At 41.0% G+C, this 17,868-nt stretch overlaps 1 protein-coding gene across 2 annotated transcripts in view; it reads right to left on the bottom strand.

Moving 5' to 3' along the window:
- The window catches only part of ATP2A2 (ATPase sarcoplasmic/endoplasmic reticulum Ca2+ transporting 2), a 58,222-nt gene that overhangs the window by 13,120 nt on the left and 27,234 nt on the right, over window positions 1-17,868 (bottom strand). For both annotated transcript variants that reach the window (XR_010407400.1, XM_045887687.3), the window contains exons 6-11: window positions 11,029-11,109; window positions 8,868-8,953; window positions 7,084-7,548; window positions 2,865-2,953; window positions 1,880-1,982; window positions 961-1,092 (exon numbers count right to left, since the gene is read on the bottom strand). Coding sequence is in view for 1 of the 2 variants with exons in the window: in XM_045887687.3 (XP_045743643.1) it covers window positions 961-1,092; window positions 1,880-1,982; window positions 2,865-2,953; window positions 7,084-7,548; window positions 8,868-8,953; window positions 11,029-11,109 (956 nt within the window). In the remaining variant the exon portion in view is untranslated. The remainder of the gene's footprint in view (window positions 1-960; window positions 1,093-1,879; window positions 1,983-2,864; window positions 2,954-7,083; window positions 7,549-8,867; window positions 8,954-11,028; window positions 11,110-17,868) is intronic.

Raw genomic sequence — 17,868 nt, 5'->3', positions numbered from 1 at the left:
GGGACTTAGTCACACCAACCAATAATAGAGTGGTCAGGCAGTGTAGCTTTGCAAGGACCAGCACCGCCCCCTACCCTTACCGCCAGTCAGGGAGTGAGCTCTCTAAAATGGAGATAAGGGGCTTGGACTTCTCCCATCCTATGGCAGCCATGTATGTCAGGGCAGGATGCCACAGGACGTGCCCAAGACCCTCGGGACTAGGAGATGCTGGCGGTGAGGTGTGAATTGGTACACTTCAGTGGAGATCTACATCCTTAATTCTAGTGTGAGTTTTGCTTCCTCAAATGATGCAAAGAAAGGTGCGGGAGCAGGAGTCCAGTTCTGCCCCACGCTGTGAGACTACGCCAAGTCACTGAAGGCCTCAGTTTCCCTGACTGTAAGTGCCAGGCTGGACTGGATGGTCTCGAAGCCCCTTTCACAGCCTGAGATTTGGTGCGCTCACCAAAATGCTTAAAGAGCTTGAGTGAAGTGGATTTGAGAAAACAGAAAAAGAATACAGTAAAATGGCTGCTTTAAGAAATTTTACTAAAAGAGAAAAGCAGCAGGGTGCTAAAGGGGGAAACAAAGTCCAAAGAAAGTTTTAAGATAAAAACCATACTACTCTTTGTCCTATGCTGATAAAGATCCATGGAAACTAGACGGAAAAGTGGTAACGCAGGAGAGGGGGTGGGGCTTGCAGCTCGAGGAGCAGCTGGGCTGTGCCGGGAGCGAGGACAGTGCACTCACAGCACCAGGGGCTCTGAGAAGACAGACCTTGGAGGCACGGTGACTGTGCGTGGAAAGTATCTAGTGATACCTATGTTCCTGGTCAGACAGCCGGATCATTTGACCTGAGAGCAAACGTGGGGAAGGAGATGCCGCATGTTTGAGGAGATAATGTACATATCCATATACCTTAGCGGTCTACGAGCGGGGGAAGCAAAGGGCAGCATGGACAACACACCAAGCTTGAATACTGACCGAGTTGCAGGCATTTGCTCGCTCTACTTTAGAAAGACCCTTCAATTCGGTATCAAATACGTTCATCTTCTCTACTAGGCAGGTAAGAGCAGTCTCCGTAGCTTCTCCAACTTTTTCATACACACCCTTCGCCTGTATTGGTTAAAAGCACAGAAAGTGCAAAAGTAGTAAATAAGTTTTTCATTAATAAAGACTTTCCATCAGAGGACAACTTCTTCATATCATTCTTCTAGGGACCATGTTTATCTGACTCTGTAGCACATGATGCAGATAATAAAAATATACTCAAAGCACGTTATCCTATTCTAGTAAGTAGTTTTTTTTATTTCCTTTAACCATGAGAACCCACTAGTCACAGTATTCAAACAGAGCTTGCAAAGAGCATGTGTCACTGTGTGTTATTACCATTTCACAGAGTTCACATGGGGTTTCTGTTGGGGACTGGCTTGTCTAATTTTAGATAGAAACCAGCACTAAGAAGGGAGGGGAAAAAAGGATTTTTGTTGGTTAAATTTGGTATCATGATCATCAAAACAACCCTCTAACCCTCAGCTTGTCAAGGACGTAACAGTCCCCATCTTTAAAAAAAAAAAAAAAAAAAAAAAGACCAATATCCTATTCTGTCAGGAAAACATGCCCTGTTCTAGGGTTTTCCTCATGTTCTGTAGCTGCACCAGAGCAGAAGGGCCACCACGTCCACTCTCTTAGAAAAGTGACTGCAATGCTCAGTCAGGGGACATAGGAAAGGCTCTCGCTTTCTTTGGCTGGGTCACACTGACTCGGATAAAATGGAAAGAGGAAATAAAATCAGGAACCCTTACTTTCCAAAGGGAGGAAGGAAGGCTGGATTTTCATTCCACCCACCCCACCCTTGAACTAGAACAGCCAGGTCTACTTTCTCACTTATGAGAAGCCTTACCTCATTGTAATCCAACGCAGAATCATTACAAAGAGCACAAATTGTTGCCAATTCCACAAGACCATCATATTGATGACATTTCACTGGCTTATCATCTTTATGCCTATCAAAAGAAAACACTTTTAGAGCACAGTGTGGTCATCTCTATTGATTTTTACTTAATTATACAATATAATTTTGTGGACAAGAGCCTTGGCAAGTATTCAAAAGAATTTGAGCGATGGCTCTTAGAAATCTGATGCTGGAGATAACAAAAGAATGCATCTCTGATATCAGGAATCAATCAGTAAAGACCAGAAGTTCTTAGTTAATGCAATTCTTCCACCACAGGTTATTAATACAGAACAAACAGAAACCCCACTTGAAAAATTGGGCTCCAGGGGCACCTGGGTGGCTCAGTCGTTAAGTGTCTGCCTTCGGCTCAGGTCATGATCCCGGGGTCCTGGGATCGAGCCCCGCATCGGGCTCCCTGCTCAGCGGGAAGCCTGCTTCCCCTCTCACACTCCCCTTGCTTGTGTTCCCTCTCTTGCTGTCTCTCTGTCAAATAAATAAATAAATAAAATCTTAAAAAAAAAAAAGAAAAAGAAAAATTGGGCTCCAAAAATAAAGATGAAAAAAAAAAATCTGACTTATAACCTGTGTTTTCTAAGTGCATTAAAAAAAGGGCGCCTGGGTGGCTCAGATGGTTAAGCGTCTGCCTTCGGCTCAGGTCATGATCTCAGGGTCCTGGGATCGAGTCCCGCATCGGGCTCCCTGCTCCTTGGGAGCCTGCTTCTCCCTCTGCCTCTCTCTCTCTCTCTCTCTCTTTCTCTCTGTCTCTCATGAATAAATAAATAAAATTAAAAAAAAAAAAAGGAAAAAAAAAATTATTACTCCAGTAACTAATATGAGCCACATTCAGAAAACTTTTTAGATATACTACAAATCTATCCAAGTCCCAAACTGCCACAATGGATCCTTTCAACGATAAGGCAGGTTTACTCACACTTCTCCAAGAGGGGCGTATGTTGATCCGGTAATGGTAAACTCATTAAGGGAACAACCATCACCTTCAACTTTGTCCAGAATGAACATCTACAGAAAAAAAGGCACGAATGTTTAAAATTTAAGGTATAAAAATATGCTGGAAAAAACAATCTTTGCTATGACAAAAAGCATTTCTCATTTAAGAAAACAAACTTATAAATGGAAGCTCAGCAACAGAAGTACTGTCCCTTATTCCAACCAGGCGTTATTTAAGATCACTCCCCCATCCATCCAAGAGTCTGAGAAACAGCATCACTGAGGTGCTGAATAAATAAGCAGCAGCAGGGGCACCAAAGACACAGAAGACAACCCACATGACACACGAGTTATGAGGACTCTCGGTCAGTCAACTCCACAGACACAGCAGTGCTCTTCAGAGTGCTCAGAATTCTAAATTTCAAATGGCTGGCTGAGAAAGTAATATTAGGTAGTCCTGCCTCAGAGCTAATAGTAAAAGCCTGGGAAGAATAAACTCACATTTCAGAACTGCATAAACATTCCCTGAGTAAAATAAGACAAATTACTTCTCTCCTCCTTCCCACTTATTTTTATTGTGGCAATAGCTCATTTTCTATGAAGCTCCATAACCCCATGTGTATAGTATGGAGGCTGCAGAGCTGAATGAACTCATGCTACCAGGACAATACACACAGAAGCACTTAGGAAATAAAGGACACTTCATTTTATACAATAAAGTGACATGAGCTAGTTTCTTAAAAACAAGGTTTTTTTTTTTCTTGGTTTGCGTTTCTATCATAATTCAGAAGCCCAGTTTAGAAGACTCAGATTTAGATATGTGTTTTCATGTAAATTTAAACTGTAAAATCTTACCATAGAACACAAGAACAAAAGTGCTATTTCAACTATACTTTTGTCACACCAAAATCCCTCTGAAATATGAACAGTTAAGAACATGATTGGGGCGCCTGGGTGGCTCAGTCAGTTAAGCGTCTGCCTTCAGCTCAGTTCACGATCTCAGGGTCCTGGGATCACCACATCAGGCTCCCTGCTCAGCATGGAGTCCGCTTCTCCCTCTCCTTCCTGCTTGTGCTCTCGCTCTCTTTCTCTAATAAATAAATAAAATCTTTTTTTTTTTTAAGATTTTATTTTATTTGACAGAGAGACACAGCGAGAGAGGGAACACAAGGAGGGGGAAAGGGAGAAGCAGGCTTCCCGCGGAGCAGGGAGCCCGATGTAGGACTTGATCCCAGGACCCTGGGATCATGACCTGAGCCGAAGGCAGACGCTTAACGACTGAGCCACCCAGGCGCCCCAGTAAATGAAATCTTTTTTTTTTTTTTTTTTAAGATTTTATTTATTTGACAGAGGGAGACACAGTGAGCGAGGGAACACAAGCAGGGGGAGCAGGAGAGAAGCAGGCTTCCCGCCGAGCAGGGAGCCCGATGCGGGGCTCGATCCCAGGACCCTGGGATCGTGACCCAAGCCGAAGGCAGATGATTAACGACTGAGCCACCCAGGTGCCCCCAGTAAATAAAATCTTAAAAAAGAAAAAAGTAATCTCTGTACCCTACGTGGAGCTTGATCTTACAGCCCTTGAGATCAAGAGTTGTATGCTGAGCCAGCCAGTTGCCCAAAAAGCTTCATTTCAAAAGTATACTTAGATATAAATCAACCTTGGAATGGAACTAAAGCCATGAGCAAGACATACAAAATGGCTTAAAAAAAAAGTATATAATGGGATTTAAAACGGACTCCTGATAAAAAAGGTTCTAGTTCAAACATATACAACCATTGTCGAATGAGGAAAAGATTCATGTCCAAGGTCACATGCAGCAAGATCAGTGACGCCTACATTTTTTTCTAACAGATACAACACCTAAAAAAGGAAGCTTGTCAAATGGCTCCTTCCAAAGATGTTTGACATTTTACAGAAGAGGAACAAAGGACCAGAGAGGTTAAAGCATGTGCTCAAGGTTATATAATTATTAAGTGGAAAAGAGAGGACTGGATTTAACTACCAATCTCAAAGAAAATCCAACTTTACCCTTTTATCAGAAGTTGTGTGACTCTCGGATATGTTACTTAACCTCTCAGGGCCTTAGTTTTTCAAACCTCTTTTGAGCAGGATTACCATATGATTCAAATAAAGTCACATGTGAGAAAACAAATTAACTGTACTAAGCAATATCAAAGCAAGTTAACATTATTACTACATGCCATGTCATTTCTTTAATGATTCAGTTTATAAAAAGTGAAACTTTTTGGGTTTATACCAAAGTCCAAAGTATTCTAAGATATTCAGAATTCTAATCCACATTAAGTAAATCTGAACGCACGTGGACATTTTAGATTTCGAGCAAGTAAACCATTTAGGAACTGCATGATGAAAGTATCTCTTAAGTCAAGGGCAGTTATGCAACCCACTGCAAGAAACCTCCTAGAGAATACTGATTAGCATCAGCTTTCTGTCAGGGAGAACAGAACAAAGAGGCAAGCTAGGCTGTTTCTTTAATAGAAAAAAACATCTTAAACCAGTTAAGGGAAAATATAAAAACAAAAAATTTTTCCTATGGACTCTGTTTTATTCTTTTTTTTTTCTTTTAAAGATTTTATTTATTTATTTGACAGAGAAAGACACAGAGAGAGAGGGAACACAAACGGGGAGTGGGAGAGGGAGAAGCAGACTCCCCGCCGAGCAGGGAGCCCGATGCGGGACTCGATCCCAGGACTCCAGGATCATGACCTGAGCCGAAGGCAGTCACTTAACCAACTGAGCCACCCAGGCGCCCAGACTCTGTTTTATTCTTATTTTGAAATTTGATTTTCTGCCACAGTTTGAAATTAGTTGCCAACTAGCTATTAGCTAATTTATGCAACCTTTTCTGATTCCAAGGAATGAAAACTTAGGTAGCCAAGTCAAACCCTGCACTTCTGGTGAAACCCAGGACAGACTGGCAGCTTACCACTTAAGAGACAAAACACCTGTCAGTTCATTCTAAGTCGGGATCTGGACTACACAGAGTTTGGCTGGGGTGGGGGGTGGGGGTGGAGGATGGGATGGACGCCGATGATGACTGTGTATCTAAAAATCATCCTGAGTTTAAATTTGGCAAGATAAAGATTCAGAGGGTTTAACTGTATTAAAAACAATTTCTAATGCAAAAAAATATTATCCAAAACCCTGGAGCTAAGGCCAAGAGGATGCCCACATGTCCCTTCAATATCATTCAGAAGCATTCTTTTAAGAGGCTCACTCCAAGATGTAGTATTCTAGAAAAATTTAACATTGTTCCACTGTGCTACTTACTATTAAGAGCTCATGTTACATGAAATTATGGATTTGTGTCCTGTAGGAAAGATAACCTGTAGTTTTACTGCCCTACTGGATATTAACCAGTTTTTGCAATCTAACATAGAGCAATTCTATGCTGTTATTGAGTACTTCCTCACATGCTCTTGTAACCAGTTTTACTGATTCCCTCATTATTTAACAAGCCAAACAATCTTTGACCCAGTGTCCACTGAATATTTTTATGAGTTGTGTACCTTCTGGAAAATTATACTTTGAAAAGACTTGTACAAAGTTGTTAAATAAAACCTAGGAAGAGAACATAATTCAGCTGTGTCTGTTTCTGTAGTTACTACTTTTCTAAGGACAAGTTTAAACAGTTTCTTATTTTATCCCCCCAGTGATGGTCAAAATAACCTAGGAAAGGAAGGATGAACACATACAACAAAGCAAGTTAAAGGCAATTATTTAACTTTCAAGAAAGCATGTCTCATTCAATGTGTTATGGAAATACCAGTTAGAAGTTTAGCTAGGCAGGTAGGGAGGGAACTAGCTGCTTTATAGGATTCTCTTCCTTTAAGGCTGTAAGTGCAGTAACACACGATGCACTCAGAGACAGAGGAGCAGGAATATAAAGGGAACATAGTCACCTAACACATTAATAGATTGCCTATAGTCACCTTCCCCAACATAAGCACATCAACTATGCAGATACCCTTTATTCCATGAATTAATTTTAGGAATTCGATGACTAATTCCTCTGGGGCATCAGATTACCTTGGGCTCTGGCTATACACATAACCCGTTTGTTTAAAGCACTCAAAAAGGTATCAAATTACGAATCCAAGGTTTTGATGGCATGAGGGCGTATTCCTAGGATGAACCAATGACCACCACCAGCAAAGAATCTTAAATCACTCCCACTTACCCTGCACACAGACATCTGGTTCGTCGTCAGTGTACCAGTCTTGTCTGAGCAGATAACGGAAGTACAACCAAGGGTTTCCACAGAAGGGAGGCTTCGAACAATAGCATTTTTCTTTGCCATTCTGCGAGTTCCAAGAGCCAGGCAGGTGGTGATGACAGCAGGCAGACCTTCAGGAATGGCTGCCACAGCCAGAGCCACCGCAATTTTGAAGTAGTAAATAGCGCCCCTGATCCAGGAGCCTCCATGAACTGGGTCGTTGAAGTGCCCAATGTTTATGATCCAGACTGCAATGCAAATCAGGGAGATGACTTTGGAAAGCTGTTCCCCAAACTCGTCTAGTTTCTGCTGGAGGGGGGTTCTCTCCTGCTCTGTTGCCACCATTTCATCCCGGATCTTGCCAATTTCTGTGTTCACTCCAGTTGCCACCACCACTCCCATGGCTTTGCCAGCAGCAATGTTTGTACCCTACGACAGAAGTAGAGGAAACTGGTTATAAGATTAACATCGCACCCAACTTAAAACTGACTAGCAAACTCAGACTCGGGTGGGTTTTGACTAGAGCACCCAGACTGTCATATTCTACTGGGCCTTGGAGGGTCTGCTCCTCAGAGAACCAGCCACCCAACCTTGATGCAGGCGGCATGGTACAGCTCTCCTTGATTCGCATTTCATGTGGTCCCCACTCGCCCAGAGCAGCTCCACCCTGACCCCCCTGGAATCTCTATTCACCATACCGAACCTGGCTTGCAGACTAGCTTCGGGCTTGAACAGTGCTCTAACCCCTCTGCGTTCCTCATTTTTCAAACTCCATACAGTCCTCAACCCTAAGCATTCTCCACTGCTGGCTCCAATAGTCCCACCTCCCCTACTTTCATCACCCACAATAAGCAGGGCAACCAGCACCATGTGCTACCTTGAGGATCTCCACTCAAGCACTGGCATTCAAAAAATCAATGAAATCAAGTACAGGGCTCTCTCCCCACCCCACTTTAATTCCTAGCGCTGGCATGATACAACTTCATTATTTCCACTGTGATTCTGTAGCACTTTACTTACTGGGAGTGGTTAGTCTCCGACACTAACCCACAGAACCTACCACTTGAAATAGCATATAAAATACCAAACAAGCAAAATATACAAATTTCTCAACTTTTTATTTCAAAAAAATTTAACAGAAAAACTGAAGTAGTACAATGAACATCCGTTTTGCTTTTCATCCAGACTCACCGTTATTAAATGGTTTGCCACATCTGCTCTCTCTCTAAACACATACCTCGCCCATATCATTTTAATAAGCCTTTTCCACACAAATCTACTTCTCAAGGTTTACAGATAAAGAATTTAAAGATGTTTGACCTGATCTTTTATCCCCCCCTCAAAAACTTGCTAATTAAAACAGACAACACTGGGGAGCCTGGCTGGCTCTGTCAGAAGAGCATGTGACTCTTGATCTTGGGGGTCTTGAGTTCAAGCCCCACACTGGCTGTAGAGTTTACTTAAAAATAAACAAACTTAAAACCCTGCAGATTTTAAATTCTGAGAATGTCTCCAAATAAAAATACATTTGACGGGGCCCCTGGGTGGCTCAGTCGTTAAGCGTCTGCCTTCGGCTCAGGTCATGATCCCAGGGTTCTGGGATCGAGCCCCACATCGGGCTCCCTGCTTGGCAGGAAGCCTGCTTCTCCCTCTTGCACTCCCCCTGCCTGTGTTCCTACTCTCGCTCTCTGTCAAATAAATAAATAAAATCTTAAAAAAAAAAAAAATACATTTGACAAAGTACTTACAGAAAAGAGCATGTTCTTTTTATCTTGATTGACAGCCCGTGGGTCTGGGACGGGGTCAGTGTGCTTGATGACAGATACAGACTCACCTAAGCAGGTTGTGAGAAGGGATTGTTAATTCATACCTAGACCCTGAGCCCTCATCCACTCATGCTACCACCACTCTCAGGAAAGGAGATAAAAGACCCAATTCGCTTGAAGGAGAAAAACTAGTAAAATTTAGAAATAGAATCCCAGTCAATTGCCTGTATTTCCCGGAGTAACTATTCAAATCTAGTTTATTTTCAGGTATCAACTTTATACTCTAATAATACTGTGAATATATATTTATATTTGTTGTAAACTTACGTATACACACTCTCTAATACTTCATAAAAAGATCAAAGTATATTTATTCTTAACACAATGAACATACTAGATACATTATACATATAATGAGAAGCATGTACTGGGAAGCCTATTTTTGTTCATTAATGCCAGACATGAGAAATGAAAACATTGTTTTAGAAATATCTTCATTAGTAATGAGTGATCAGACCATTCTATTTCAATAAAATAAAACTGAAAAACAATCAGCACTAAAAACATCACATGGTAGATAAAGGACTACTTGAACTTTTACAATGTCTTGTTGAATCTGGTTTCAACCTTACTTAACATCGCTTATGAAATATATAACTGGGGTTGGTCTGAGTAACATGAAATATGGCTCCAGTTGTTCATTTAAATTTCAGGTAGCCAACTTCCCTCTCGATATCTGAACAAACCTGGTTCCTCACTCTAGTCTGAAACTACAGTATCATTATTTAACAAAAAAAACACTGAATAAGTTTTATGAGAGGTTTTAAAAGATAATTATTTCTGTAGGCATACTATGAAAATCTTCTATGCACCACCTAATCAGTTTCCCAACATTTTATGGCTCAATCAGCTTTCAGCTTGTTGCTGCTAATGGGAGTTTTAGTAACTAAGCTATTCATAGAGAAACAAAGAGCCCAGGTTACTCACAGCACTACCTCCTAGGACTTCCGCTGCTTTTCAAAACTGATCATCAGATAAATCTTGATTACCTTTGGGTTTTCTATTTATCCTATTTAATTCAGGTTAGCATTGTGTTAAGTTAATCTTCTGACCACCTTACTTCCAGTTAATTAGAACCCTCCACCCTAGACTGTGCCTTTATCAAACAAAAATGGAAAAATGTTCCAAACAATTTCAAATCTAAGCGTGCAAACTTTAGGCAGTAAAACATTCACCGTTTTTGGAGGGTGCTAACTTTTGTTAACTGTACATTTGATCATTACAAACATGTTAGATGCAAGATCAGCATTTCTCCAATGAAAAAAATTATAGCTCCGGAACCTCTCTCTCCTGCCTGGGAAAAGAACACTAAGTAATTAATTCATTTTCATAAATCAGAGAGACAACGCTTCAACCTTAAGATTATTACCTCTGCTAATGTAGAAATTTGTAACTTCTTTTTTTAGAAAGTAAAAACATAAAAAAGATTTTTGGTGAAAGCTATTTTTTTTTTTAAAGATTTATTTATTTGACCAAGAGAGAGGAAGAGAGAGAGCGAGCGACTGAGCACAAGCAGGGGAGTGGGAGAGGGAGAAGCAGGCTCCCCACTGAGCAGGGAGCCCAATGCGGGACTCAATCCCAGGACGCCAGGATCATGATCTGAGCCATAGGCAGACGCTTACCCAACTGAGCCACCCAGGCACCCTGAAAGCTAATTTTTGATAAAATTAAAAGACAAATAGAGGTCTTATGAGATGAAAGCCAAGTTTCTTTAAACCGATACATTGGCAAAAAAGCCAGATTTCTAAAGCACTAAGAAATAACTATCTTGGAGGCGCCTGGGTGGCTTAGTCGTTAAGTGTCTGCCTTCGGCTCAGGTCATGATCCCAGGGTCCTGGGATCGAGCCCCGGGAGCCTGTTTCTCCCTCTCCCACTCCCCCTGCTTGTGTTCCCTCCCTCGCTGTCTCTCTGTCAAATAAATAAATAAAATCTTAAAAAAAAAAAAAAAAAAAAGAATGAACCATCTTGGACAGGATTAAGGTAAAACCCTAAAAAGGGACAGGAGGGGCAGGAGCCAACTCACTCAGCATGGGGTCTGAGCAGGACTTCAACATTCAGAGAATTTCCAATGTATAATGCTTACCTGTGAGAATGGACTGGTCAACTCTTAGAGTAGTAGATTTGATGGAAGTTAATCTTATATCAGCAGGAACTTTGTCACCAACTAGTTGGAGAAAAGGCAGCTAAAATAAGCAATTTTGCAATTCATGTTTCATAGAGATGAATCTGTCTCCAAGTAAAACACATCTTAAAGAAAATACATAGCCTGTATACAGCACAAATACATAAAAATCTGTTAAATTAAGCAAGATAATCACCTTCTCCTTAGGGTCATAAACACTCTTGCTAAATAGATACTGGATTTGAATTACACAGGAAGGAAGAGAATAATGCTTGGGAAAAACTCTAAAGACACATTATTTACACACTTACACACACACATGGCATGGTGAGGGGGATCAAGTTGTATATACCATGGTTTATCCCATCTTCAGAAGAGATAAAATTATCATGAGAAATAAAACTACAGAGACATAAATTTAAAACAAATTGACAAGAGTTGAGAAAATGCATCAAGTTTATAAAGATGTATAGAAATAGGGATTCTTATTATAGGGGGACTATAAAATCTGGAAATTTTGGTGTAAATAGGGAGAAAAAAAAAAATCAGAGTTCTAAATCACTTTAGAGGCAAGTGCCTGAGCAGAGATCAATGAAATTCTGTGTTAGTGCACAGTTAATAAGGACAAATTAAATGCATGTCACGCATTACATGGTCTATGTAAAAGTAACAGTTCATTCAGTGTTTATAATTCAACTCTGCTTCCAGACTTTGTGACCACCCTTATATGCTGCTGAGTATGAAGAAAAAAAATGTTATAAAACCTCTGGAGTACAGTTTGACAATATATATCAAAACTACAAAGCAGAGGTGCGCCTGGGTGGCTCAGTCGTTAAGCGTCTGCCTCCGGCTCAGGTCATGATCCGGGGGTCCTGGGATCGAGCCCCACATCCGGCTCCCTGCTCGGCTAGGGACCTGCTTCCCCCTCTCGCACTCCCCCTGCTTGTGTTCCCTCTCTCACTCTCTGTCAAATAAATAAATAAAATCTTTAAAAAAAAAAAACTACAAAGCACAATCTTTTTACCCCACATAATCCACTACAAGGAATTTACTCTTCAGATAGGCTCAGCAGAATATGTTTAGTCACAGCGTAGTTTTATTATTAACAGTAGAAAGATGAGACAACTCCATTCATACTAAAGTGAAAATTTCCTCTAAGATATACTGTATATTAAGGGGGAAAACACAAGTGTGAAGCATCACCTGTATCGACTGTCATTCATATAAGGAAATACCTTTGGGAAGGTATTACAAAATCTTAATGCTAGGTAACTGGGTATGGAGTGGAGGGAGACTTTTCACTTTGTACTTTTGAAATCTGATTTATCAAATAAATGAATAAACCTCTTGCATCACATCAAGAGGATCTGTAAGTCAAATGAGTCTTCTTCCCTGGGCCAAAGAGCTCCTTTAACAGCTCTTAAAGGGTCCACATCTCTAGTTTTATAGAGTAAATGCCACAGTGCAGATGCAGGAACAGATAAAGCCAATGTTTTACATGGTCTTGAGAATAGTGTCCAGAACACTGTAGACATTCAAATATTGTTGAACACATACTTATCAGTACCAAAACAACTGGATATTAAAATAAGTGTACAACAGCTTTCCCTGACTTTCTGAAAGGTAAATATGGTAGTTTTCCAAGTCTGACATAAGGGAGAGCTAAAAATTAGAACAAGTACACTCTCCCCTAGAATTGCATATAGTTTTTTGTTGTTGTTGTTGTTGTTGTTTTTGTTTTTTTTAAGAGGGAGTGGGGGGTGGGTGGGAGAGGCAGAGAATCTTAAGCAGGCTCCATGCCCACCACAGAGCCCAATGCAGGGCTGAATCTCACCACCCTGAGATTACGACCTCAGCCAAAATCAAGTCAGATGCTTAAACGACTGAGCCACCTATGCACCTCTACATATAGTATTTTTAAGTCAAATGTTCATTTTCCATGATTACTCTACATACTGAATTTTAACCGTCTGGTTATATATGTAAACTGGCAAAATAGCCTTCTGTCCAAGTAGATTCATTTCATCTGTTAAGCCTTCAATTTAGCTCTGATTTTTCTGCATTTCAGAGCTCTGAAGTTCAGATTATGATTTATTTGCTTTTTGAGCTCCAGTTCATCAAACAGCCCTATAGCCTAACTAGGAAATGTGGTCACAAAGCAGCCCAGAAACAGACTGTCAGTATATAATCTCAAGAGGCAAAGATCATCCTTGCATTTGACTGCAGGGACACATTAGGTTAAGGTGAAATTCCTGCTGGAAATGCTTATGCAATGAACAGCAATACTCCCGGACTGAATAAATGAGAACCTTTCACTTTAATTCTGCTCCTACTACAATCAACCATATACGAAACTTCAGTGACCTAAACAGCTAAAATGCCCCATCAAGATGAAAATTTGAAACCATTTAAAATTTTTTACTGTATTATTTCTGGATGTCATAATTAACTTGATCACGCATGATCTGGAACATGAAAAGAACATAAGGTTCAATGATGAACCTATGACCCTAAATGGAAAATTTACTTGAAAATGTTTCTTGCTGTCATAGGCAATTTATGTCACAGGAAAATTTCTAACATGGCACAGGGGTCCCCACAATCTTTAAGTACTAAGACACTTCTGCACTCCAATAGCTGATCATATACCAGCAATTTAAAAGCAGAACATCTGCTGTGCTCAGCAGGGAGCCTGCTTCTCCCTCTCCCTGCAGCTCCCCCTGTTTTACGCTCTCTAAAAAAAAAATAATAAAAATCATTTTTAAAAAAAATTTATTTAAGAGAGAGAGCACACACGGGGGGTGGGCTGAGGCAGAAGCAGACTCCCCGCTGAGCAGGAAGCCCAATACGGGGCTCAATCCCAGACCCTGAGATCATGATCTGAGCTAAAGGCAGACACTTAACTGACTGAACCGCCCAAGTGCCCAGAACATTTCATTTTATACTGAAAGTTGCATCCTGTTTTTCTAGTTCAACAATTTTATGTATAAGCCACAGCATGTACTCTCATATACCTACCAGATTTAAAGCCAATCTAATATTCAAATTGAGGATAAACTATGAGAAGAATCAAAGGAAGTATCTTGGCATTTATTTTGCTGTGTTTCACTGGAAGCTCAGAGGATTTAAAATAGGTGGAACGTATCTTTGAGGCAATAAATACCAACATTAAATTTCTTTCCTGGGTAACATGGTGAACATATTAGCTATTAGTTTAAGACAGTATCAATTACTATATATATGCAGCATTAAAACTGGCATTATAAAAAAACAGCTACTTTCCCCCCTAAAGGTTTTTCTTTTTAAGATTTTATTTTTAAGCCATCTCTATGCCCAACATGGGAATCAAACTCACAACCCTGACATCAAGAGTTGCACTTGAGCCAGCCAGGCACCCCTGCTCCAAAGGTCTATTTTAAATACATTAAATAATTTCTTTGCTGTACAGAAATTGTATGGATACAATTTAATTGTTGGCCATATATTTAGAAATGACTCAGCTGTCAAATGCTAGTAGAACAAATGAACTGGGAAGCCCTTAAAAACTGACCTCAAGCTTTTCTCAACTCTTCTTCCATCTGACAACAGCCATTCTAACTGGGAGGGAATTAAATATTTAGGAGTTAAAAGAAAAATATCATCTGGGAGCCATTTATAAACTATACAACCTCAGGACCCACTCTTCAAGAATCTGGTTCAAGGGGCGCCTGGGTAGCTCAGTCGTTAAGCTTCTGCCTTCGGGGCGCCTGGGTGGCTCAGTTGTTGAGCGTCTGCCTTCGGCTCAGGTCATGATCCCAGGGTCCTGGGATCGAGTCCCACATAGGGCTCCCTGCTCGGCGGGAAGCCTACTTCTCCCTCTCCCACTCCCCCTGCTTGTGTTCCTGCTCTCGCTCTCTCTCTGTCAAATAAATAAATAAAATCTAAAAAAAAAAAAAAAGCTTCTGCCTACGGCTCAGGTCATGATCTCAGGGATTGAGCCCCGCACTGGGCTCCCTGCTCCGCGGGAAGCCTGCTTCCCCCTCTCCCGCTCCCCCTGCTTGTGTTCCCTCTCTCACTATGTCTCCCTCTGTCAAATAAATAAAATCTTAAAAAAAATCTGGTTCAATGCATTTGGGATGGGAATCCACCTTTTAAAAAGTTCTCCAAACACAAAAAATACAAGAAACAACAATAACCAAGCATAATAATGGGTTTCAGATCCCATGAAGGGCTTATTCAGAACAGCCTGTTTACTTTGTGCTGTTTCTCATGTGCCAAGTATGCCAGCTCTAGGCCAAGAAGACCTTAATTCCCCCAACACCTGAGAAATTTATTACCTTAAAGTTTTACATTGGAGGCACCTGGGTGGCTCAGTCAATTAAGCATCTTGACCGAGCAGGAACACAAGCAGAGGGAGTGGGAGAGAAGAGAAGCAGGCTTCCAGCCGAGCAGGGAGCCCGATGCGGGGATCGATCCCAGGACCTTAGATCATGACCTGAGTTGAAGGCAGATGCTTAACAACTGAGCCACCCAGGCGCCCCAGACATCTTGACTCTTGATTTCAGCTCAGGTCATGATTTCAGGGTCGTTGGATTGAGCCCCACATTGGGCTCTGCGATTAGCAGAGTTGGCTTGAAATTCTCTCCCTCTCCCTCACCCTCTGTCCCTCCCCCTGCTCATCTGCAAAGGTGCAAGCTCTCTCCCAAATAAAGTTTTACATTTGTTTCCATTTGTAACTGATCTCTGTGAAAAAGCAGCATAAATCCATATAGAAGCATCAATCCAAACTGGTCTTAAAAAACCTGCTATGGGGGCGCCTGGGTGGCTCAGACGGTTAAGCGTCTGCCTTCGGCTTGGGTCACGATCCCAGGGTCCTGGGATCAAGCCCCACATCAGGCTCCTGGCTCAGCAGGGAGCCTGCTTCTCCCTCTGCCCCTCCCCGTGCTCATGTGCTGTGTATCGAATGAATTAAACTTAAAAAAAAAACAACCAAAAAAACCCCCCTATGTTCTAGTATTCTCTTAGCTAGAAAAACCCTCACATCATCTTAATCAACCCATGTCCTCATTTTAGTTAGGAAACTAAAGTTCAAAGTAAAAGGGGTTTCACCTAAGGAACTTCAATTAAGGAAAGACTTAACCTACTATGTGACTCTTTGTATTTTTCTAAGAGTCAATTTAGGATTGAATCCATTAAGAAGCACACTCTAAGGAAGGAAAAGATTCGTAAGATTCAATGGATACTTTTCAAACTAAGACATAACTTTCTTTTGTCTGCAGGCTTCTATGAATTTCAGACAGAGGGCTTTGTGAGTGAGGAGCAGGCAGTGCTGTTCCTGATGATCACACCCAGTAATATTTCCCTGATGGGGCATGTCAATGCCCTTAGGGCAAGTGGTAGTGGAAAATTCTTACTCTTGCCAAGTGGATGCTCTGCAATTTTTTCCTCTGAAATTTTTTCCCCGTCTCTTGGGTTCTGGTGGTGTAATAAAAGAATAAACTCTATTATAAATACCTTAGATTTGTTTAACATCTGACACTTTTCAAATTCAGCTCTTGGCTTCATAAGTCCGTAAGCTCTTTAATCTGCTACCACAATAGGGATTTCCACTCTGAACAAAATCCTCAATGTATACTTTATGCTAGGTCACCAAGAATGAAAGTAAAAGTCAAAGGAAATTACTCTGCCACATTTTAGAAATGAACACAAACTTTATCTTAAAACCTGGGAAAGAATGTTCGTAAGCCATGGTACTTAAACGATGTTACACCATTCCATCAAAAATAAATACTGATGGGGGCGCCTGGCTGGCTCAGTCGGTAGAGCATGTGGTTCTTGATCTCGGGGTTCTGAGTTCAAGCCCCTGCTGGGTGTTGAGATTACTAAAAAAAATTAAATAAACTTTAAAATAAATGAATGAATGCTGATAGTTAAAATCAGCATTACTTAGAAAAGGCCTTAAAAAATATTTATTTTATATAAAGAGAGCACACACATATGTTGGCAGTAGGGGAGGGCAGAAGGGGCAGGGGAAGAGAGAATCTTAAGCAGACTTCACACTAAGCAGAGAGCCTGACCCAGGGGTCGATCTCATGACCCTGAGATCAAGACCTGAGCTGAAACTAAGAGTTGGATGCTTAACCGTGTGACCCAGGTGCCCCACAGAAAAGGCCTTTTTATGAATTGGTTATATGTAGGGGGAAAAAAAACTACTTTACTGTGACAAATTCTACCAGCTATTCAAGTCTTTTCTAAGGAAAAACTATATATAAGATCAGAAATTACCTCCTAAATATCACTATTGTTTTTGAGTTTAAATGGCTCCTAGGAAAAGCAAGCTGTAATAGAATTAACCTAAATTACTTAAACATTTAACTATGACTCAAACATTTTAATTCTGTTTCTGATTTGAGTCATAGATTTTTATAGTCAGAGTGAATGAAATTCCTCACTTGAGAAGCCCACTTGCCTACCTTCTCCAGGCCTCAGAGTGAGCAGGGAAGGAACATCACAAATCGCTAATACCAAGTTTGCTCCCAGTCCATTTTTTGGGAGTATTACCCATGAAAAGACTTATCTTTCAAAAATGCAAATGTTAAAAAAAAAAAAAAAAAAGCAAATGTAATACTCCTATTTAAATTTAAAATGTTTCAATAGTGGGACGCCTGGGTGGCTCAGTCGTTAAGCGTCTGCCCTCGGCTACGGTTGTGATCCCAGGGTCCTGGGATCAAGCCCCGCATCGGGCTCCCTGCTCCTGTGTCTGCTTCTCCCTCCCCCTGCTCATGTCTGCTCTCTCTCTCTCTCTCCCCCTCTCAAATAAAT

This window comes from Mirounga angustirostris, unplaced genomic scaffold, assembly GCF_029215605.1.
Source record: "Mirounga angustirostris isolate CCGP_5_RB_7025 unplaced genomic scaffold, mMirAng1.0.hap1 SCAF_14, whole genome shotgun sequence".
NCBI lineage: Eukaryota > Metazoa > Chordata > Mammalia > Carnivora > Phocidae > Mirounga > Mirounga angustirostris.
The sequence above is the reverse complement of the archived record's forward strand: the minus strand, read 5'-3'. Positions and strand labels throughout refer to the sequence as shown.